Consider the following 24395-nt stretch of genomic DNA (forward strand, 5'->3'; position numbering starts at 1 on the left):
CAGACCGCTCTGTCTAAGACAAATTTTTCCCAAGGAAGACCACTAAAGATACCTTGACCTTGACCTAGGACCAGCAATAACTACATAATCTGAAACAAAACTTCGGCATTGAGTAGGTTATACAGGAAGAGCCATAGTGCCAGTAACTGAAGACAGTGCCAAACATGACTATTTACACAACACTGCATTGAAAAACAGACACAGTTTGACCATGGCATAGGGAATATAATGTCCCTATAGGACTACTAGTATTTCACTGTTGCGGAGACAGTGTGAAGTACATTGCATAAAAAAATATTACTCAACAAAGTGTGCAACAGAACATACAAAGAAGCCTGATGAATATGGGCAATACTTTCATGAGTCAGATGAAACCAAAAACTTCACGCGAGATGGGGTTTCACATGTTCATGATCAAGACCACCACAGTGGGTGCATAGTGCTGACTGTAAAACACAAAGCCCAGACAGAGCCCCTTGATGGATTCCTTCATGTTCAGTTTCTAACCCTGCTTCTTTCCCATCTGCTGTTTTCACAGGAAGTGATGGCTGGCGGCTATACGAATACATCACAAGGCATTTCATTGCCACTCTTGCTCAGGATTGCAAGTACCTACAAACCACTATAGACTTCAACATTGGCAAAGAAGCCTTCTCATGTAGTGGAAAAACCCTCATATCACCAGGTAAAGCTAGCTGAAATTGGCACTCTGCATATTCATAACATCAAATGACGAGGATTTTACAGTATTTTTAAATACAGTTGGACCTTCAGTCACTTAGAGGTTGTCAGTAGCTCTGGTTTCTGCAGCTTAAATAAATGTCTTTTAAAGATAATTAGCTGAGAGCTGGGGGCTTGGGATCTGAGACTTCACGGACGCACTATGCTGTTGTTGTGTTTTGGAGTTAATGTTAGGGTGAACCATCCTGTTCTTCGATGGTGCCCACAAGAGTGTAGGTTGATTTTATTTTTGTTCTTTTTTATTCAACATGTTGGCTACTCAAGGGAATACTTCTTTCAGGGCTTATATTATTCTTTCCAAACTTACATTTGTACGGAGGCTAGGTTTAGGGACTTGGACAAAAAAACTAAATAATAGAACAACTGGGTAACATGGTTGACATGCTTGAGATACTGTCATGGAATGTAAAAGGGGCAAATGAGACTGTTAAGGGAAGGAAGCTTCTGCTATATTTAAAACACAAAAAAGTGGACATATGCTTCTTACAAGAGACCCATTTGTGTGATGAGGAATCCAACAAACTACAAAGAGATTGGGTGGGTAGGGTATTTTTCAGCGCTAACTCATCCAAACAGAGGGGTGTTGCCATCCTAATTGGTAAGAATCTTAAGGTCCACAAACAATATTCAGATGAAGAGGGCAGGTGGTTGGCTATAGACGTGGATCTTTTGGGGGTCAGATACTCCCTTATTAATATCTATGCTCCCAATACAGACTCACCAGGGTTTTTTGTAATATAGCAAAACAAATGGGTAACTCATATTTTATAATTGGGGGAGATTTCAACCAGGTGAGAGACCCAGCACTGGACAAGTCGACACCTGCAAATACAAGACCAACACAAAAATCTATTTTAGCTGTGGACACTATGGTAGAAGAATTAGGTCGATATTTGGAGACTCCTGCACTCTAATGAAAGGGAATACACCTTCTATTCAAACCCTCATTCTACCTACTCACAAATAGGCTACTTTTTAATATTGAAACAATTAGTTGGCATAACCATCAGCACACCTATTGGTAATATTGTATTGTCAGATCATGCCCCAATAGAGACAGTGTTACGCCTCGGGCCTAGATCTAGGGAGTCTATAACTCATTGGAGACTCAATACCTCATTACTTAATCATGAAACATGTAGTAATTTTATAAAGCGTGAAATCTTGGAATATTGGGTTCAAAACGAAGGCACAGCCTCAAACCCCAGTCTAGAATGGGATGCATTTAAAGCCCACTTGAGGGGTCGCCTCATACAACACTCCTCTTTTCTTAAAAAGCAATCCATTAGTCGCCTTCAGGAACTCGAAATAAAATTAAGGATTTGGAGAAAATGTATGCATATCAATCAAACCTAACAGTACTCTCACGCTAAAGCAAACTTAAGTTGGAATTAAAATCCATACTACAGAAGAAAGTAGAATTTATGTTATTTCAATGCAAACAGAGGTATTATGAACAAGGGGAAGCTGCAGGAAAATTCTTGGCTCAGAGGGTGAAACAACAATATAGCAGTACTCTAATACCTGCTATAGAGAATGAAGAAGGGATATTGATGACAAACGCTGAGGAGGTTAATGAAACCTTTAAACTAGTTTAGAAAAAATTATATACTTCTCAGTGCAATACAGACCAGGACGATTTAAATAATTTCTTGTCACGAGTACATTTACCATCCTTATCAGTAGAAGAGCAGAGAGATATTGGAGGAGATATTACACTTGAAGAGGTCAAACAAGCTATAAAAAAATTGAGTGCTGGGAACTCACCCGGGGATGATGGCCTCCCAACAGACTTTTACAAGAAGTTCTCTGACATGCTCGCTCCATGGTTACTCGTGGTATTTCAAGATGCACTCAAAAGGGGCAGTGTGCCAGAGCGCATGCAATCTATAGTGATAACACTTATTCATAAAAAAGGAAAGAATCCTCAACAATGCGGTAGCTATGGCCCAGTCTCACTGATAAATGTGAATGCAAAAATTTTAGCTACAAGATTGGAGAAATATGTACCAAGCCTTATTCACCTGGACCAGTTGGGCTTTATTAAAGGGAGACATTGTGCTGATAATGTTCGCCGATTATTACATTTGATGTGGCAGGAAAAAGACAATGTTGAGCCCAGAGTTGCTTTCTCGCTAGATGCAGAGAAAGCGTTCGATAAAGTGGAGTGGACATACTTGTTTCGGACGCTGCATGGGTTTGGGTTGGGCTCCTCATTCAAAAATTGGGTCAAGCTGCTGTATCATAGTCCCAGGGCTTCAGTCTTAACAAATGGAAAGAGGTCTACACCATTCCCCCTCTTTAGAGGTACAAGACAGGGATGTCCCCTAAGCCCTTTAATCTTTGCGCTGGCACTGGAACCTTTAGCAACTGCCATTAGAGATAATGTAGATATAAAGGGAATAAAAATGGGACAGGCAGAACATAAACTGTTGCTGTATGCAGATGATGTTTTGTTGGTGTCTACAAATCCAAAAACAGCTGTACCTCATATATTATCAGTGATCAGTTCCTTCTTCTAATTCAGGATAGAAAGTTAATTGGAGCAAATCGGAAGCAATGCCTCTGTCCAAGGTGTGCCTGCCGCATGTCAGGCAGGGATGGCAGTTTAGGTGGCTTCCCTCTGGCCTGACTTATTTAGGAATTCATTTAACTCCAGGTCTGAAGGAGATAATGGAGGAAAACCTTCCCCCCCTCATACTGAAAATTGAGAGTAAATTTCAAAATTGGGCTAAGCTGGGACTTTCTTTGTTGGGCAAAATAAATATTTTAAAAATGATAGTTGTCTCACAAATTAATTATATTATTTATATGTTACCCCTGAATCTTCCTCTTGCTCTGCTGAAAAAGTTCAATAAGGTGGTGGAGACCTTTCTATGGTCAGGTTAAAGGCCATCCCTTAATAGAACTAAATTGTACGCTGCCAAAGAGGATGGAGGCCTTGGAATGCCAAGAGTAGATTGGTATCACTATGTTTTTTCACTTAATCAGTTATCTAAAATATATATTATAGATGATCAAGCTCCGGCCTGGGTGCCAATTGAGAGAGAACTTACAGAACCTTTTCCCATCCATACCTTTGTAGCACAGACAGAGGGAGACATCCCATTTAATAACCCACTATTGAGGTTTGTGAGAGAAACTTGGAGGACTTCACACCAAATTATAGGGTCAGAGCCCCTTTTTACTTGAAGATCATCACTTTGGAATAATAAATTGTTGAAGGTGGACAAAAAGGCCTTATTGTGGCCGAATTGGATTAAAGCAGGGATTGTATATATTGAGGATGTTTTGGAGGGAGATAAATTGATCTCCTTTGAACAGATAACTAAATACCATATACCTAAAACAGATTTTTGGAAGTACCTCCAATTTAGAAGCTGTTTTTTTTTTCAATGCAAAAGAGGACACCCCTAACAAAGCAAACATTGGTACAGGAAATGATACAGGACAAGCAGCTGACCAAAAAAACTGCATCTGCATCTTATAGCTTAATGAGACAGTCTCACCCACCAGGGCTTTTAGGTCTCAAGAAGGAGGAAGATCTAGGGGGGAAATAACAGAAGAGATGTGGAAATGCATTACAGGGTCGTGGTATAAAATAGCAAGGGAAATGCAGACCAGATTGATTACATACAAAATCATTCATAGGTATGGTATTATTAGTTTTAGGTGCTACTGGACCCCATGTAAGCTGGCCAAATTAATATTGCGGGACTCAGATTTATGCTGGAGATGCCATAGGAGCCACGGCACACTCTTACACATGCTTTATGATTGTCATCTAACCCAGAATTTATGGAAAAATGTAATAGGATTTATCAACAAAGTGCTGGGGACAAAATTTGTGTAAAACCCTGCACTTTGTGTATTAGGAATAGGTGTGAGGGAGGAGGGACTAACAGTCCAACGGACCGTGTGGTGTAGGCCGGCCCTTTCCACGGGGTGCAGAATCGTATTCAGACACTGGAAAACTAATAATACCATACCTTTTAGTGAATGAATGGGGGGAATGACGGAAATGGCTAGTTATGAACAGTTTATATTTAAAATTAAGAATAGATTGAATATATTTCAAAAGACATGGGGCCTTTTCATGGATGAAGTATTACATAGACAAGAATGAACTGAATGGATAGTAATGAGTGTTGTTTTTATTAAGATATACTGAACTTGAATCTTGGTACATAAAGAATGGATATTTTATAGGGATTTGTGACAACTATGCTATTATTATCCTAGCCCAAGTCCCTTTTTTTCTCTCTTTTTTCTCTTATTCTTTATTTGGGAAGATGAGTTGTATAATTGTTCACCCTGTGTAGCACAAAGATCCAACTATGTCTGTCGGCTTTGTTTGTTTTTGTTTGCTTTTCTTTGTTGTTGTGTGTGTTTTCATTATTTTGTTGTAAAAAAGTAATAAAAAATGAGTTACAAAAAATATAAAATGGACAGACTTGGTTTAATCATTATTCACTTAATAATTTTGTTTGGGTCATTGTACTGATGTGGGCCCTTTGCTTCATATTCCTGGTGTACCACATTACAATGATCTGGCAAGAGTTTAGAGTTTCTGGTTCTTTAAAACCGCTTTAGAATTCATGTGAATTCAGCTGGTGTCAGAGTGACAAGTGCTGAATGCTAAACACATTTTACACATAACTGAAGTCCTGTAAAATTTTGGCATTGCCACCTGTTTTTTTTTGTTGTTTTTTTTTTTTTTTTAAAGTAATTTAAACCTGTGAGTTACATGGAGGGTAAGAAGGCCTTTGCTCAAAGACTTGGTATTTCATTTCTGAATAGGTGGTGCAACCTAATCCTCATAAAGTGTATGTTCTGTTTTCAGGTTACACAGCAGTCATGCCATGGCAAGGTATCCCCCTGGAAGAGGCCATGCCAGATTGTGAACGTGGAGACAGTTTCACAGTAGAAGAGATCAAGCTGGTGGAAAAGCAGACCAGCCCACCAGACTACCTGACCGAGGCTGAACTCATCACCCTCATGGAGAAACATGGCATTGGTAAACTTCAGCACTGTCTATTAAACATTCTATAATTTCTGATTAAGTCTTCAAATTGAAAGTATTTGTAGGTGTGTGTGTATCGGTGTGTGTGTGTACACACAAAATGTTTTATTTTTTCATAGCAGCAAGTAGTTCTTTTCAAAAAGCTGAGGAGCTGTGTCACTGAGGCAGTCCTATCTTGGACTACACCTGCTCTAATTCAAAGCTAGCCTTTTTTTCTTGCCATCATGTAAGCAAATTAGTGAAAGTCCTGACTCACTACTTGATGCTGGTCTTTATTAAGCGCAACATTCGAAGATTTATTTGCCAAAACATGATAATTATTGACCTGCGCAGTGGATTGGTGGGTAGCACTGATCCCTGGTTCACGTCCCGGCCTGGGCTTGGGATCCTTCTGGATGGAGTTTGTGCATGCATGGGTTTTCTCAGGTACTCCATCTTCTTCCTACAGTCCAAACACATGCTGAGGTTTAATGGTAATTCTAAATTGTTCGTAGGTGTGAATGTGAATATGCTTGTTTGTCTCTATGTGTGGCCTTGTGATAGTCTGGTGACCTGCCAAGAGTGTTCACTGTCTTCACCCTAAGTGAGCTGGGATAGACTCCAGCCCAACCGCGACCATAATGAGGATTAAGTGGTGCATAGATAATGGATGGATGATAATTATTTAACAGATTTGGGCCTCTGTCTTCCTCATTCAGGTACTGATGCCAGCATCCCTGTCCACATTAATAACATTTGCCAGAGGAACTATGTGACAGTTGAGAATGGACGCAAGCTAAAGCCAACCAACTTGGGCATTGTTCTGGTACATGGCTACTACAAGATAGGTAATTTGCCTTCAATCAAAGCAAGTTGTCTTACATGTATACTGGATTTGTAGATGAGCATTTACCATGGGTTTTTCATACCTTGCTGAATCATCATTGTAAGTTCCAGGAACTGATGCAGTTAGTACTAAATGGTCAATCATTCAGGACATGGACTCAGAGTAGTCCTTTTTATTAACCCTCTGAACTGCTCATGACATATTTTTATTCACTGTGGACTCATTTTGTTAGTGCAATATTTATGTATTTATTTACTTAAATATTTTTTAACTAGGTAAATTAGTTGAGAACTGATTCTCATTTTCAATAACAGCCTGGCCTAGAGGCGGCACACAAACAAGATGAACAATAAAAGCGGATCACATGTACAGCAAAGACAATACGATATAGAGTCCTGCACCTCAATGGAAACTGCAACCATAACTGTAAATAGAGAGAACTAAAAAATGCATTTCTTTGATTATCTTACAGAAATTGAAAAATACCTGAAAGTAAGGGAAAAAATATGCTTTACATATTGTGTAGATATTTATCTGTTTGGATTTCTTTTTTCATTCTGTAAACATTGCCTAGCTGAAATAATCCCTGACTAACTGAGTAGTCCTTCTCAGGTAACTGCTGGTTACAGCTGAGTGACCAGTGGCTTCACTGCTGTGCCCTAGCCTAGCCGCGCTAGACAACCCACGGCAACGAATTTAATTCTCTGCCAGAGTGGGTCTAGTTACCCTCCATAAGGCTCGAGGCTGGATTCTCCTAAAACTGGCCGGACGAATCACCATGAAGTGTAGAGTCAGAAGACGGGCGTAACTAAGTGACGACAGAGGTGCGACGATTCTGACAGAAACAACCGGCGCACAATAAACAGTTATCTTTCGACTCGGCTTTGGCCACAGCCCTTAAAGATTTGAAGCTAAAATTCAACTTGAAAGATAAACAAAGGACGGCACTGAAGTGTTTCATTGAGAAGAAAGACGTATTTGGACTTATGCCGACGGGATATGGCAAATCCTTAATATACCAGTTGGCTCCGCTGGTTGGGAAGCTAATGGGACTTAGCCACAATCCGCCGGCGCTCTAGGAACTCCGTCAGCCTATTCGTTGCGCTGATTGGTTGTATACCTACCCAATTGCTGCAGAGTGATTTGAAAGACAACCTTTTAGCCCGCCTCCCTCCCTGTCGAGCTTCCCTAGACCCTTGTGCCTTCAGAATTCAGAACATGTGTCTAGCGCAGCTAGGCTAGCTGTGCCCAGGAGTTCGACTTTTTTGTTTGTTTTTTTAAAGAAATTGTTTATTTTGTGCAAAAGTTTTAAATGAGGCGTGCATTTCTGATGGAATATCATGATTTTAAGTTGAGATTTTATCGACTTTTCTGACATAATTGTCTGCATGTGGTTGACTGTGGTGGAGATGGTCAAAAAGTTGAAAATATTTCATTTTCATTTATAGTTTGTGGTTCTAGTAATTGGTGTAATCTTAACGTTTTTTTAAAAGGCAGCATAAAATTTAAAACTCACTGGCAGGTTTTAGAGTTCCAAAGGTTAAAATACACAAGCTACTACAGTGATAATGGAGACTTGTGAATTAGTTTTTTAGAATGCCATTAAAATACAAATGACTTGTGGCTTGCCTGTATGGTTGTCTTGCAGATGCAGAGCTGGTGCTGCCAACCATACGTAGCGCTGTGGAGAAGCAGCTGAACCTTATTGCGCTGGGTAGGGCCAATTACCAACAGGTTCTGCAGCATGCACTGGATATCTTCAGGAGGAAGTTTCACTACTTTGTGGATTCCATCACCAGTAGGTTCACAACTGCCACAGAAACACAGTGTGACAAGCTGCTTTGTTTTACAGTTAAAATTTGAAAATATCTTTACCATTAGAAAACCCTGTGTCCTTTCCCTTTTCTCTGCTGCTTTTATAGATTGATCAGTGAAATCTATTCAGAAATACATTATAAGGCTCTCACTTTCAAATTTGCTGGCATCTCTGATAAAATCACATAAAATTGATCTTTCTGTTTTCTGTAGCACCAAAAGGATTTGGGTTAGTTTTTCCACTGTTTGGTAATCAAGTCATTTTTGTTTCAGATAACCAAAAATAAACATGGCTATATTTTTTCTTTTTCACAGTTAATCTAGTGATAACAGCAGAGTTATCTACTAGAGTTAGCTATTTGATTCTTTTATACCATATTGATGGTTTTAGAATAACTGTATGTTGTTTCCAACATTCCCCTGAAAAATCCAAGACTGTTGTACAGTTGTGTGGAAAAGTGTGGACAACTTAGTTAAGTGAAATAAAAAGATCCTCTCTCATTAAATTTAATGAGAAAAATTATTTGAAATGTCGGATGGTCTCTGACATTTCAAATAATAGAATAGAATAGAATCACTTTATTCATCTCCGAAGGGAAATTCAGTTGTCAGGGTTCTTATCTGTTTAGTTTTGAATTGAATAGCCTGACTGCTGATGGCAAGAAAGGTTTCCTAAATCTTTTGGCCCTGCAGCTCAGGGATAGGAGCGGTCCACTGATGTTTTGTTGTTCATTGAGGCAGACATGAAGTGGATGATCCATGTTTGTCAGAATGGCCTCCATCTTGCTCAGTGCCCGTCTCTCCACCTCATCCTCCAATGTGTTCAATCTGATTCCAACCACAGAGCCAGCTTTTTTAGACAGTTTGTTCAGATGCCTTGCATCCTTCTCCTTTATGCTGCCTCCCCAGCAGACTGCAGCATAAAACAGGACACTTGCTACCACAGACTGATAAAACATCTGCAGCATCTTACTGCAGATGTCTAAAGATCGAAGTCTTCTGAGGCAATAAAGTCGGCTCTGGCCCTTTTTGTAGATGAAGTCTACGTTTGTAGACCAGTCCAACTTATTATCAAGGTGGACACCTAAATAATAAGTTGGACTGGTCTACAATGTAGTATAATGTGATAGTACTCAACAGCCATGGGCTGAGCAAGTAACTAAGGATCTGAAAATTGACCTAACTGGTGCCTATAAAATAAGAGAAGCTATACAAAGATATCAGAGTACATCCAGGCTGAAGTTTCCACTAAAGAAAGAAATGTCAGTTAAGGGGACATTTGAATGACTTGACAAGATGCAGAAAAATATAAAAACTGCTTTAGGGTCATGTAGCAGCCTGTAGAAATATTGCACAGATAGAGGGAAGAATGGATTTCACTAACTTCACCAACTGTCCTCTAGTTATTCAGGAAAGTGAAGCTTGAAAGGGGCTGGCTTCTACAGCAGAACAATGATACAAAGCATCTGAAACTTAAAAATCAATGGAGTGAGGCTGTAAACATTCTGCATGTGCAAGACTAACTAAACTAACTAAAAATCTCACAACTAGTACAGGGTGTACAAGTTGGTTTTTCAGAATTTAACACATCATAGCCAACACAACCACCCGCAGAGAGGAAGGTGCAAGTTGACGGGATTTCTGACATAATCCATCTGCTGTGCAGCTTGTTTTGCCCATAAATCCATCTTATGGTGGCTGTGTACCTAAAGTGCTTGCAAGTTGTGATTTGTGCTTGGAGGTGTAGTTACCAAGTAGCGATTTAGTAGATTTTTCAAACATTTGCTTATGCCAGTTGCTTTTTAATTTTTCTATTCTTTTAGATTCAAGAGATAAAAAGTACCAATACATGGGAAAGCATTTCCTTTTTTCATTTTAGCCCGGGCAGGTACTGAGCAAAAATGGTAAAGCTGCCAGGTAATGGCCATGACAAAAATGAGTGATCATTCAGAAACAGCATTTCAAAGGTGGATGTGAATGCAGTGTACATAAGGCTTAAAGTTTTAAATGAACTGATTCACATTAGCAGTGTTGTTTGTTTTATTTAACAGGCATGGATGAGTTGATGGAGGTCTCCTTTTCCCCCATTGCTGCCATTGGGAAGCCCTTATCCCGCTGTGGCAAATGCCACCGCTTCATGAAATGCATCCAGGTCAGCAGATATGTGTAAACTACTTGTAGATTTTGCATGACTCAAGATTTGTCTACAATAACACCCTGGAGTGACAACCCTGTGTAGATTTGAACTCAGAAAATGCTTGGTGGTTCGGGGAGCATCAATATTTTATCAACTGGTTCAGACTGCTACAAGTAACATCGCAAGATAAGATGATGGCGTATCACAACCTCTTTTGCAACAGAAAGCATAGGGTAAAGAACAAGGGGTTTCTGGAAAGTCAGTCTTTTGATGTATATATATTTGAACGTTTTGCAATCTAACAATGTCTGTCAAGAAAATTATCAGTAACCTTTCTGATATTCTGTACATATATTATCACACTCACATGGTTCTATAGTCCACCCTCAAACACGTTTTTACCTTGAAATCACCAAAGCACCATTTATGTTCCCTTTTGAGACCACATAATGTCTGACTGTTAAGCTCTGGCCTTCAAAGTTTGGCTGATGTGCTCCCTTTATTACCATTTCAAGCTGATGATACAACCATTTTGAAATTCATGAATGAATCATGTGGCTGCGGATATTTTGGTCATTGTCACTGCGTCTGTACATGCAAAGTGGGTTGTGTGCAGCTGTCAAGTGGAGTATTCTAGTGAAAAGCTAAAGCTAACCCTTGTCATTTGGGAAGTACATAATGCGAGAGTCTCAAAGAGGGAATTGAGTTTCTCAAAACTTAAATCGTCAATCATATTTGCTAGATTATCATCTTCTTCCAATGCCTGCCAGTTGAGATCGTTGGAGCCAAGTTTCTTTTGTGTATGGAGGCTAAGTTGGACAGAGTGGGCTTTGACAGTCATTAATACTATTTCTCCAGCGTTTCCTGTACAGGATGAAATGATCTTTGACCGATGGCCTCCTCTACTGGGAGGTGGTTGTATGGAGAGTAGCAGGAGATGATGACTCTTTTAGGGTTTCCCTTAAACGCTGCAGTGACAATGCGCTTGCTAACTCTAGTCACATTTGTAAGAAAGGGAAGGGGATGATTTTTAACTACAGTCTCTACACCACTGACTGATGCTCCGACTTCGTTTTTCAAGGCAGATGCATTAAATGGTCTGTTTGAGCTAAGATTATGGGCAATTATTTCAGGATCACTTTCTTCATGTATGTGTCGGTGTTCTTGAATGCACAGAGATGAATTGTTATAGGTGTTGATGTGCTTGTTGAGCTTATCTCCTGACAATTGGGATGAGAGAGTGTGACGATTTAGAGTACTAATGAAATAGGGTCTCTTTGATCGGGAGAGTCCCTGCATGATTTTGACATCAGAGGATACCTATCTGGAAGAATTTCGAGTATTTTCTTCATTGCAAGTTGTTGAGACCTCTTTATAACCATGTAGGGACTGAGTGGCATGGGCTTCAACTGTGGAGCTATAATCAGAAATCATCATGTATTTCTAGTAGCAGAGATGCTGTGACCAGTGTTGCCAGATGTCGCGATAGAAACAAGCGACTAGCTCTATGGAAACAAGCCCAAAACAAGCCCAACAGCTGAACTGCCACATCGTGTAAATGAGACGCCTCCTGATAACAGCATAAACATATACATTTATTTTTGTATGCAGTAAATTTACAGTAAATGGTCAATATAACGTTTGAAGAACTTACATTTTTAAACTCTGATGAAAAGAAACTTAGATTCTAAAGCTCTGATTAAAATAAAAGACATTTGGTCCAGTGCATTATGACTTCTTTGTTGGTCAAAGTAGATCCAATTAATTTGCCAAGATTATTCACAGCACTCATGGATGTGAGAGATAGGCTGTGTAAGTGGCTATCTTTAGCACATTTGTTTGTCTTGTCTCGTTTTGTTTTGTAGTGGTGGAACCAATGTCCATAAGCCTCTTCTCTACAAACATTTTTTTTTCAAAATCTTATCTTAACACAATTAATGTATTATCTTTTTCATAATTAGTAATATTAATTTGCCTTTATTTGTCACAAACGCATTACAGCACTGTGAAATGTTGCTTTTCACTTATCCCAATTGGGGTCAAAGTGCAGGGTCAGCCATAGTACAGCACCCCTGGAGCAAGAAGGGTTACGGGTCTTGCTCAAGGGCCCAACAGTGGCCGAATCGGGGTTTGAACCATTAACCTTCTGATCAGTAGTCCAGAGACTTAATCATTGTGTCACTTTTTTTTTTTTTGAAATTCTCTTTTTATTCCATAAATATGTCAGTAGATACACAATTTCTTACAAACGTACATTGCAAACTTTTTTTCAAATTTATAAATGAACAGACATACAGAACAGGTGTATAAAAATCGTAAAAAATACAACACCTAAATACACACCAGGAACAGAGATAATCCGACAAAACAAAGATAAACAAAACAAAAACAAATGAACCTGTGTTGCATAGAACCGGGGAGTGTCGTATTGCAACTTATGTCATATAAAGTCTGATCTATATGGGCTGATCCAACCATTCCAACATTTCTCATCTGTTTTGAGTCTCAGTGCAAATGTTAATTTTTCCATTACATGAAAATCATGGACCACATTAAACTAGTCTTCTATAGAAGGTGGGTCCTGACATAACCATTTTTTTGTAATGCCTTTTTTGTTGGCAACCAGCAGAGTTCTAGACAAGTATATTTTAGGATAACCAGTAACTTGTGGTGGCATCTTACAGAAGTATAAGACCTGGAAAGAGAGATCAATCTTGATTCTTAAAACCTTCTCCATGCTATCTCCGATGGCCTCCCAAAAGCCGTGAATCCTAGGACATCCCCAAAACACATAACGGTTTGCCCCCAAATTTCCACATCCTCTCCAGCAAGCTACCTGCCTCTCCCTGAATTGTTTCTGAGCTGGTGTTATAAAGAATCTGACCATATTTTTCCAGTTAAACTCTCTCCAAGAGAGTGAACTGGTTGTTTTCCATTGCTTGTCATTCAGGTCTTCGCATTCCTCCAGTGACATGATAAAATTTCCCTCTCTTTCCCGCTTTTCTTTTATGTGGGATGTATTCACCCCATTTAACTCTGAGAGACCCTTGTATAATTTGGAGATTGTTCTGAGTCCTGCATCTGCCCTATAGGCTGTGATAAAGACTCCTAATACACCAGGTCCAGATTTTGATTTATCCAAGTCCACTTTATTTAGTATTTTGTCAATATGGTGTCTCAGTTGTAGGAACCTAAAGAAGTCCTGCCTGTCTAAGCCATACTGCTCCCTCAATTCTTGGAAGCTTTAAAGTGAGGATGTCCCAAAGAAATCTAGATATAACCCTAACCCTAACCCACCCAACTGATCAGAGGATATGGCTCCCTTTGCCCTAAGGTTTAAGCTACTTTAAACCAGGTTTTAAGTAATGTAGCTGCAAGGGGACACAAGCCAGTGTCTCATTGTGCCGGTCCCAAGCCCGGATAAATACAGAGGGTTGTGGCAGGAAGGGCATCCGACGTAAAACTCTGGCCAAATCAAACATGCGAATCAAATGTATGACTTCGATACCGGATCGGTCGAGGCCTGGGTTAACAACGACCGCCATCGGTGCTGTCGACCTACAGGGTGCTGGTGGAAAATGGACTACTGTTGGTCGAAGAAGGAGGAGAGGAAGGTGTGTTCATAGGAAGAGAGAGAAGAGGAACACCAAGAGTCTAGGACTGAGAGTAGGGACTTTGAATGTTGGAACTATGACAGGAAAAGGTACAGAGCTGGTTGACATGATGCAGAGGAGGAAGGTGGACATACTGTGTGTCCAGGAGACCAGGTGGAAAGGTAGTAAAGCTAGAAGTTTAGGAGCAGGGTTCAAGTTGTTCTGTCATGGTGTAGATAGGAAGAGAAATAGAGTAGGAGTTATCTTGAAGGAGGAGTTTGTTAGGAATGTCCTGGAGGTAAAAAGAGTGTCAGATCGCGTGATGAGCCTCAAGCTAGAAATCGAAGGTGTGATGTTCAGTGGTGTTAGTGGGCATGCTCCACAGGTAGGATGTGAGCTGGAGGAGAAGGAGAAATTCTGGTTGGACTTTGATGAAGTGATGCAGAGCATCCCTAGAAGTGAGAGAGTTGTTATTGGTGCAGACTTCAATGGACATGTTGGTGCAGGAAAGAGAGATGGTGATGAGGTCATAGGCAGGTTTGGTATCCAGGAGAGGAACGCAGAAGGACAGATGGTGGTTGACTTTGCAAAAAGGATGGAAATGGCTGTAGTGAATACTTTCTTCCAGAAGAGGCAGGAACATAGGGTGACCTATAAGAGTGGAGGTAGGAGCACACAGGTAGACTACATCTTGTGTAGACGGTGTAATCTGAAGGAGATCAGTGACTGCAAAGTAGTGGTAGGTGAGAGTGTAGCCAGACAGCATGGGATGGTGGTGTGTAGGATGACCCTGGTGGTGAAGAAGATGAAGAGGGCAAAGGCAGAGCAGAGGACCAAATGGTGGAAGCTGATAAAGGAAGAGTGTTGTATGACTTTCAGGAAAGAGTTGAGGCAGGCTTTGGATGGTCAGGAGGTGCTTCCAGATGACTGGACAGCTACAGCAAATGTGCTCAGGAAGACAGGTCAGAGAGTACTTGGTGTGTCATCTGGAAGGAAAGGAGATAAGGAGACTTGGTGGTGGAATGAGGAGGTGCAGGAGTGGATCCAGAGAAAGAGGTTAGCTAAGAAGAAGTGGGACACTGAGAGGACTGAAGAGAGTAGACAGGAGTACGGGGAGATACAGCGTAAGGTGAAAGTAGAGGTGGCAAAGGCCAAACAAGGGGCTTACGATGACTTGTATGCTGGGTTGGACAGTAAGGAGGGAGAGACTGACCTGTATAGGTTGGAAAGGCAGAGAGACAGAGATGGGAAGGACGTGCAGCAGGTTAGGGTGATAAAGGATAAGGATGGAAGTGTGTTGACAGGTGCCAATAGTGTGATGGGAAGATGGAAAGAGTACTTTGAAGAGTTGATGAATGAGGAAAATGAGAGAGAACGAAGAGTAGAAGAGGTGAGTGTTGTGGACCAGGAAGTAGCAAAGATTAGTAAGGATGAAGTGAGGAGGGCATTGAAGAGGATGAAGAGTGGAAAGGCACTTGGTCCTGATGATATACCTGTGGAGGTATGGAAGTGTCTCGGAGAGGTAGCAGTAGAGTTTCTGACTGGGTTGTTCAACCGGATCTTAGATAGTGAGAAGATGCCCGAGGAATGGAGGAGAAGTGCTGGTGCCCATCTTTAAGAACAAGGGAGATGTGCAGAGTTGTGGCAACTACAGAGGAATAAAGCTGATGAGCTACACGATGAAGCTATGGGAAAGAGTAGTTGAAGCTAGACTAAGGGCAGAGGTGAACATCTGTGAGCAGCAGTATGGTTTCATGCCAAGAAAGAGTACAACAGATGCAATATTTGCTTTGAGGATGTTGATAGAGAAGTACAGAGAAGGTCAGAAGGAGCTGCATTGTGTCTTTGTAGATCTGGAGAAAGCTTATGACAGGGTGCCCAGAGAGGAACTGTGGTTTTGTATGAGGAAGTCTGGAGTGGCAGAGAAGTATGTTAGAGTGGTGCAGGACATGTATGAGGACTGTAAGACAGTGGTAAGGTGTGCTGTAGGAGTAACAAAGAGGAGTTGAAGGCGGAGGTGGGACTACATCAGGGATCAGCTCTGAGCCCCTTCTTGTTTGCTATGGTGATGAACAGGATGACAGACAAGGTTAGACAGGAGTCTCCATGGACTATGATGTTTGCAGATGACATTGTGATCTGTAGTGAGAGCAGGGAACAGGTGGAGGAGAAGCTAGAGGCATGGAGGTTTGCCCTGGAAAGGAGAGGAATGAAGGTTAGCCGCAGTAAGACAGAGTATCTGTGTGTGAATGAGAGGGACCCAAGTGGAAGAGTGAGGTTACAGGAAGAAGAGATCAAGAAGGTGGAGGATTTTAAGTACTTAGGGTCAACAGTACAGAGCAATGGAGAGTGTGGAAAAGAGGTGACGAAGCGTGTACAGGCAGGCTGGAACGGCTGGAGAAGAGTGTCAGGTGTGATGTGTGATAGAAGAGTTTCAGCTAAAATGAAAGGAAAGGTTTACAAAGCTGTGGTGAGACCAGCCATGTTGTTTGGTCTGGAGACAGTGTCCCTGAGGAAAAGACAGGAGGCAGAGCTGGAGGTAGCAGAACTGAAGATGCTGAGGTTCTCTTTGGGAGTGACCAGGATGGATAGGATCAGGAATGAGTACATCAGAGGGACAGCACATGTTAGAGGCTTTGGAGATAAAGTCAGAGAGGCCAGACTGAAATGGTTCGGACATGTCCAGAGGAGAGAGAGTGAATATATCGGTAGAAGGATGCTGAGTTTCCCACTGCCAGGCAGGAGGCCTAGAGGAAGACCAAAGAGGAGGTTTATGGATGTGGTTAAAGAGGACATGAAGGTAGTTGGTGTGAGAGAAGAGGATGCAGCAGACAGGGTTAGGTGGAGGCAATTGATTCGCTGTGGCGACCCCTGAAGGGAAAAGCTAAAAGGAAAAGAAGAAGAAGAAGATAGTTATACTGTTACTCAACAACTGCTATAAGACTGACTACAAACACCCTTTAAAAAATCAATTATAATAACCTTGACAATAGTTGGATTTGTGGTACCCTTGTTTCGACAGTTTAATCTGTGGAATGCACTTGGCAGTGAATAGTCTGTTCAACAGTTTCCAATCTAACATGTGTCTATAGGCAAAGCCCAGCAGGCTCCATTGCTCCCACTGTGACGAAACCTATAGTCTTCCCCAGAATGGAGCCATCAAGCTGTACAAGGAGCTCCGCTGTCCGCTGGATGACTTTGAACTTGTGCTGTGGACATCTGGAGCCCGGGGAAAGAGCTACCCCCTGTGCCCCTACTGCTTCAGCAACCCGCCTTTCCGAGACATGAAGAAAGGTAAGACAAAAATTGAACATCAACTCTGAATTGTCATAAAGTGGGTAACTAGCCCAAGCCTTGAAACCCTCCAGCAAACATGAAACTAACCTTAAAGGGGAACTTCGGTTTTTTCAACCTGGGGTCTGTTTCCAAATGTAATTTCATACATGTGAGTGATGGAGAAATGAATTTTCGACATAGCTCCAGTATTTAGCCAGGCAGGCAGCTTAGCAGCTCAGCTAGCAGCTCAGGTAGCGAAAAGTATGGGGCAGCTGACCCCCCCGCGTCAAAGTCCGCCCTAACGTGCTTTTTGCCCCACACTGACCGGCTCAGATAGTCTCAATGAGTGTCCCACAACATACTAGAGATGAGAAGTGAATGGAAACCTCCACATTACCTGGCGATCGCTCTTTGTTGTGGTCTGTATCCAAATCTCAGGACGGTAGAAAGCAAATCTCGTTCCGAAATCGCGCGACAGCTTGCACCAAAACCGGTGTTTTGGTGCGAGCTCTCGCGCGATTTCGGAATCACCTCCGGATCACCTCCAAAATCTAATCGATTGTTACTTTTGCTCTTCCGGACATTCTGTAAAAATTTGGTGAAAATCTGTCCATAACTTTTTGAGTTATGCTGTTAACAGACAGACAGACAGACAAACAGATGGCCTGGCAGAGGTCTGCGCTCTCGGAGTGCTTTTCTACTTTGTATTTGTTTGTTTCTGTCTAATGCAGCAACACCTTTTGAAACACAAAGATTTTTCCAAAAATATTTCATGATAATATTTGAGACTGGAAAATTTTCAGAGTGTCTGAAACCTTTTTTCCACCACTGTATGTTCTAAAAACTGGAAGTAGATTTGGGAATTGACTTTAAGTCCATCTTCAGACGAAAAGGTCTGACTAGTTCATCCTTTATAATAGCAACCCAAACTAGTCCCCCACCTTGACCTTGCTGGCATCTGACTCAAAGTGGAGAATTGCACCCATTAATGATATGGCCATGGGCCCATCCATCTGATCCGTCAAGAGTCACTCTAATTTCATGTGTTCAGAAAGCCTTTGAAAAATCTCGAAAGTCCTCAGATATCTCTTGGCCCAGTCTTGACATTTCAACTTATGAATCTTGTTCAGTATTGGTCATGTTTCAGCCTTCCTGACTTAAGCCATGTCTCTGAGCACCGAACACCTTGTACTTCTGGACACTCCAGGTAGGTTGCATTTCTGAAATATGGCACCACTAGAGGTTAATGGGTTCCTGGTAGCTTCACATTTAATTCTGCTCAGGTCTTTAGCCGTTAATTTGTATCTTTAATTCTCCACACATTCCTTGCGACCTTTAATTCAGTAGGTTATCTAAGTCAAGGGTGCTAGAACCCTCTGAAAGGCATCTTTACATTTTTTTTTCTTTTCAGGGCCTGTTAAATCTTTTTTTTTTTTTTTTTTTTTTTTTTCTTTTTTTCTTTTTTTTTGTCTGCAAGTCCGCTCAAAAATGACACCAACCACTCATGGTGCCATTGCTTAAGCTTCATGTGCAATTTTTTTTTCTTCTTTGTGACTGTGACCATCACCGGCCCTCATGGCAAATTAACCTATCATGTTTATTTCAAGCTGTTTTCTACATTATGCCATTGAGGGCTGTGCACACCCAAGTGAAACATAAAACAAACACAGGACAGACAGAAAGGTGAGGCATAGACAGTGTTCTAAGAGAAAAGGTGCATTTTATTTGTTTGTACTCTTTAATTCACACCTTAAAACCATTTACAAATCTAAAACCCTTCACAAACACCTAATACGACAAAGTCCCAACTGGATCAATCATGAAGATGTCAGGAGGCCACAAGAAGGATAGATAGAGCAGAGTGAGATCCACAGACACTAACCCAGCAACCAGGGCCTGTTAAATCTCTTCTTTGGCTCATTTTGTCTGACCTAAGGAAACTGCCTAATAATGATGCACACCTTTATATAGGCTGTTGATCTCTTTGATCTCCCTCCCTCAGTACACAAATACACATCACCTGATAATACTTATATCCAATTAGCATTGAAATTCATATAGGTTGGAATATATGCATGAAAATGACGATAAGATCAAGATACTCCCCTTATAAATAATTGTGCATACATTGTAAAAGACTGATCACAAGCCGTAACAAACCTTTCATTGCAGTTGTTGCTGCCAACGGTGACCCAAACAGTTATTAGATTTTGATGGGCACTTACTTTATCCACAGGGGTATTATAGGTTTTCAGTAACTCTTCAATAAATCATCCATCCATCTATTTTCTTCTGCTTATCCGGGGCCGGGTCATGAAGACAGCACACAAAGCAGGTCATTCTAGACGTCTCTCCCACTAGCAACGCTTTCCAGCTCTTCCTGAGGGATCCTGAGGCATTTCCAGGCTAGACGAGCAACATAATCCCACCAGCGGGTTCTGGGTCTGCCCAAGGGTCTCCTCCCAGGTGGACTTTTTTGGAAAACCTCGAAAGGAAGCTACCCAGAGGCATCCGAATCAGATGTCCAAACCACCTCAACTGGTGTTTTTTGATACAAAGGAGCAGCAGCTCTACTCCAAGCTCTCTATGGATGTCTGAGCTTCTCGCCCTATCTCTAAGGCTGAGCCCAGCTACCCTGCGGAGGAAGCTCATTTCAGCCACTTGTATCTGCAATCTTGTTCTGTCGGTCACTACCCAGAGCTTGTAACCATAGGTGGGGGCTGGAACATAGATGGACTGATAAATTGAGAGCTTCGCGGCTTGCGGCTCAGCTCCCTCTTCACATTGATGGTTTGGTACAACGCCCACATTTTCTGCTGCTGTTACACCAATCTGCCTGTCCATTTTTCTGTCACTCGTGAACAAGATCCCGAGGTACTTGAACTCCCTCGCTTGGGGAAGTAACCCTCACCCCCATCCCAACCCCCCTCAGTAAATACAGAGAGTCCAACCTGTCTCCACGATTTTGTTTCTGGTACCCTTGCTGTGCATGGAAGTGAGCCAACCTATATCTAGCCAGTATAGCTCCATCTCCTGCACCAGCTCAGGTTCCTTCCCCACCAGTGAGGCGATGTTCTATGTCCCCAGAGCTACTCTTCACCACCAGGGGGCGGTGCACCCGTACACTCGCTCCTGCCTACTACTTGATCATTGGCGTAATTATTCAATAAGCGATCATTTTAAATCATTTTGTGTTTTGTGGGCTATCTCTGTATAATATTCAATAAATAGAAAGATTAGTTTGATAAACTTGAACATTTAGGTGTGAGAAATATGCAAAAATAGAAGATTTCTGTCTTTTGCTCAGTACTACATGTATGCAGTCATGAAAAAGTTCATTAAACCCCTTTGTTTTCTTCAGTTTCATGTTCATTTTATTGCCTGGTTCCACTAAAGATATATTACCTGAAGGATACAATAAACAAGACAAAAAATGCAGCTGATTACGTAACAATTTATGTCCTATTTGACATGCTTAAGCTTAATTGTAATCCCAGGCTATGTGAGAGGTCATGTCCTGTCATAAGCACCACTGCACATGCAAAGGCCTAGAGTGGTTTCCTGCTTACATTCAAGCCATAGCACAACTCAGAAGTTGTCAGCTCTCACATGATGCCTAAAACTAAAGAATTATGTGAAGCCACAAAGACAACCGTCTTGGCAATACTGGAAATTGGCATGAGTGAGAGACAGGTAGCCAAAAAATGGAAAATTTCCAAGACAGCCATTCATTACACCAAGAAACAAACAAGCCAAACATGGTATTACCAAATTGCTAGCTGGTCGGGGCAGGAAATGTCTTTCTACCCCACGAGATGACCATGCACTTATCCGTTCCTATATCAGGTATCGTTGTCAGACCTCCAGCAACCTTACAAGTGAGTGGGCACTGTTGAGAAATAGGACTTGTTCGGGAAAGACAGTTGGAAACCAACTTATGAAACTGAATTGAGTATTTGATACTACCACCAAGATCTGCACCCACAGTGGCTCCACATAGGCTCACACCCTAGGCTTCCGTGCTTACCGCGACCCACCTACTCCTCGCGGTTCCTGTTGCTGGCGACGGCTCGGTATGTGCCCGACACTCCAGCGTCGTACATTTTCTTGGCTGGTTGATTCAACAAGCTACCACTAGACATCGACCCACTGGGAAAGTGCCCAGTATTCCAGATGGCCAGTCCACCCCAGACAGGAGTGGACTGGCCACAATGCCAGAAGCTGGTGGAGTACATGCCAAGAAGCATGGCTGCAGTCATCAAAAACAATGGTTATGAAATCAAGTACCATCTCCTGTGTGTATCCTGTGACTAAAACAGACAGAAAACAAAACATGGAATGCATAAAAGCACTCTTATTGACAGTACAATGCCATAACTATTGATGTAAGAACTTAAGTGATTTTAGTTATCAAGAAAACCGTGGAAAATGGCTAGATATCAGCTCTTAAATTGAACTCTTTTGAGCTATTTTTGTTATTATATTTGTCCAAACAAATGTACCTTCAGTTGCACCAGGCATTACAATGAACAATAAATTGAAGAAAACAAGGGTGGTCTTCTACTTTTTCCATGACTGTGTATCTCATGCAAGCCAGTTTTGTCTTATTAAATCATTTAATGTGTTCAATGTTTAATAATGTATATTATTAAACATTGAACACATATGTTAAGGTTTTGTTTTTTTTAAAAATCCACAATATGTTGTATTTCCTTTTTTGAGTTTGGTGATCTCTTTGAAATTATACCTACGAACCTATGAGCTATCAGTCCAGCAGCTGAATGAACAAATAATTAAATAAAGCAGTAGCTGAAGACACACAAATTGTAGCCACAAACTTAATAGAAACAAAATGCACATTTGATTACCACGATCTTCTGATTCTGTCTGCTCCTTCGTATTATTAGACTGGTAGTATGACCTTCTGACCTCTCTGTTTTCATGTCTGATTTTTCCAGGTATGGGATGTAATGAATGTACCCATCCATCCTGTCAGCACTCTCTCAACTCTTTGGGCATTGGACAGTGTGTGGAGTGTGATAGTGGGGTTTTGGTGCTGGATCCCACCTCTGGACCAAAATGGAGGATGGCCTGTAATAAATGCAATGTGGTGGTGCACTTTTTTGAACATGCACATAAAGTACAGGTAGGTAAATATTAGCTTATTTTAGATAATTAGATTAGTAAAGTAGTGTGACAGTATGCCTGTTTGTCTTAACCAATTCTGTATGTGACGTTTAGTTGTCTGTGAGACAAACAATTAGTGTCATAGGTCTGTTTGGGGTCAACATGCCTTCACTCTACCAGTAAACACATGGTCGCTTTTGTCCTGTGGCAATTCCAGTTAAGGTTTTAATGGATGTTTTTTAATTGTCTTTTTTCATTCAAAGCAGGAAGTGAATGGGTGCCTGGATATTTTAGTTTACTTTGAAAATTCATCATACTGAACCACGAAGTTTGTGGACCATGACACCACTACATTCATTTGACCCATTAATATGCTCTGTTCAGGGTGGCTGGAGCGACTGGGAGGAATAGGTCCATTTACGCAGAACTAATTAGCTGAACTATTGTTTTAACCTCAGCCTGTTTATTGCGGCACACGCCAATACTCAAACTGTGCTGTCACACTAACCGTCCCCAATTCATTCTACTCTGCTCACAGTGATTAGCTGTCAGCAGTTGCAGAAAATGAAGACATATTTGACCAGGACTGCTATGGCCCTGGGCCACTGCACTCCTCCTCTGTTATAATCTGTATTGTATTCAGCGGCGAACCTGTCAAGCACCTTCATCCACCCCGTTTTTTGTCCTCTGAAGGGGGGCCTGACAAAAGAAGTGCTAGTGTAGAGGAACAGGCACACATTTTTCCACATTAAAAGTCCACACAGTCATGTCATAAATGAGAAAAGGAGAGATAGCTATATACAAGAGAAGTACAATGATGTACTCCTCTCTCACATTCTCCCAGCTGGCCAATTCCAGCTTACAGTGGTGTGAGTGTGTATTTTCCAGATCATAAAGTTTTGGGGTCCCAAATCCCCTGACTCCCAGAAGATGTAATTCTCCTGCATTCTCCTGCTTCTCTCTGCAGGTGTTTCAGACATCACCTGAAGAAAAAGAAATTGTAAATTCTTATCATTTCTCTTGATGTGTAATGCTGCCCCTAATGTTCTTTTCTGTTTTTGTAGGTTGCTCAGGAAAGCTGCGATAACTGCGACGCATCTCTGGTGGCAGTGGACTTCAACAAGACTCGCACTCCACTTCCCGCTGGCGAGACCCAACACAGAGGCTGTGTTTTCTGTGATCCTGTCTTTCAGGATCTGGTGGAGCTCAAACATGCCACCATGAGGCACTCCATACACCGTGGTGGGGGTGCAAGACGAGGAGGACGAGGCAGAGGCAAAGGACGTCGTGGAAATCCTAAAAAACCTAAAGACAAAATGGCTGCCTTGGCAGCTTACTTTGTGTAGATTCTGTGCCGTACATCCTGTCATTTGTTTGTATGGCAGTGCATGTCAATACATGGACTCCTGTGTTTCTTCTGTTTTGTTGCATTTAAAATGTAAAATATATAGTGAAACTATTAAAGAATATAAAAAGCATTGTAGAAACTTCAGTTCAAATACTTTTAGCAGTTCAGTGCTGGCACGTGGTGCAGTGGCTCAAACATGAGCCTGCGATCTTTCTGTGTGGAGTTTGCATGTTCTCCCTGTGTCTATGTGGGTTCTCACCATGTGCTCCAACTTCCTCCCACAGTTCAAATACATGCATAACCCTGTGATAGACTGGTGGCCTGTCCAGGGTAAACGCTGCCTTCACCCCTAGTCAGCTGGGGTAGACTCCAGCCAATCATGGACCGGTAAATAACGTTGGATCCATAAATACCTTGACATTGACACAATTTTCAGCATTTCAGCTCTGTACACCACCGCACTGGTTTTGAAATGAAACAATATGTGCTTTCAGCTTCAATTTGAGGGT

At 41.5% G+C, this 24395-nt stretch overlaps 1 protein-coding gene across 1 annotated transcript in view; it reads left to right on the forward strand.

The window, feature by feature from the left end:
- The window catches only part of top3b (DNA topoisomerase III beta), a 46784-nt gene extending 22768 nt beyond the window's left edge, over window positions 1–24016 (forward strand). Inside the window, 8 exon segments of the mRNA XM_022206880.2 lie at window positions 539–685; window positions 5585–5758; window positions 6463–6591; window positions 8239–8388; window positions 10457–10557; window positions 17228–17429; window positions 22370–22557; window positions 23603–24016. Of these exon segments, the coding sequence (XP_022062572.2) occupies window positions 539–685; window positions 5585–5758; window positions 6463–6591; window positions 8239–8388; window positions 10457–10557; window positions 17228–17429; window positions 22370–22557; window positions 23603–23884 (1373 nt within the window). The 3' untranslated portion in view covers window positions 23885–24016.
- Window positions 24017–24395: the final 379 nt, after the last annotated feature.

Source organism: Acanthochromis polyacanthus, chromosome 7 (assembly GCF_021347895.1).
Source record: "Acanthochromis polyacanthus isolate Apoly-LR-REF ecotype Palm Island chromosome 7, KAUST_Apoly_ChrSc, whole genome shotgun sequence".
In the NCBI taxonomy this organism is placed as follows: Eukaryota; Metazoa; Chordata; class Actinopteri; family Pomacentridae; genus Acanthochromis; species Acanthochromis polyacanthus.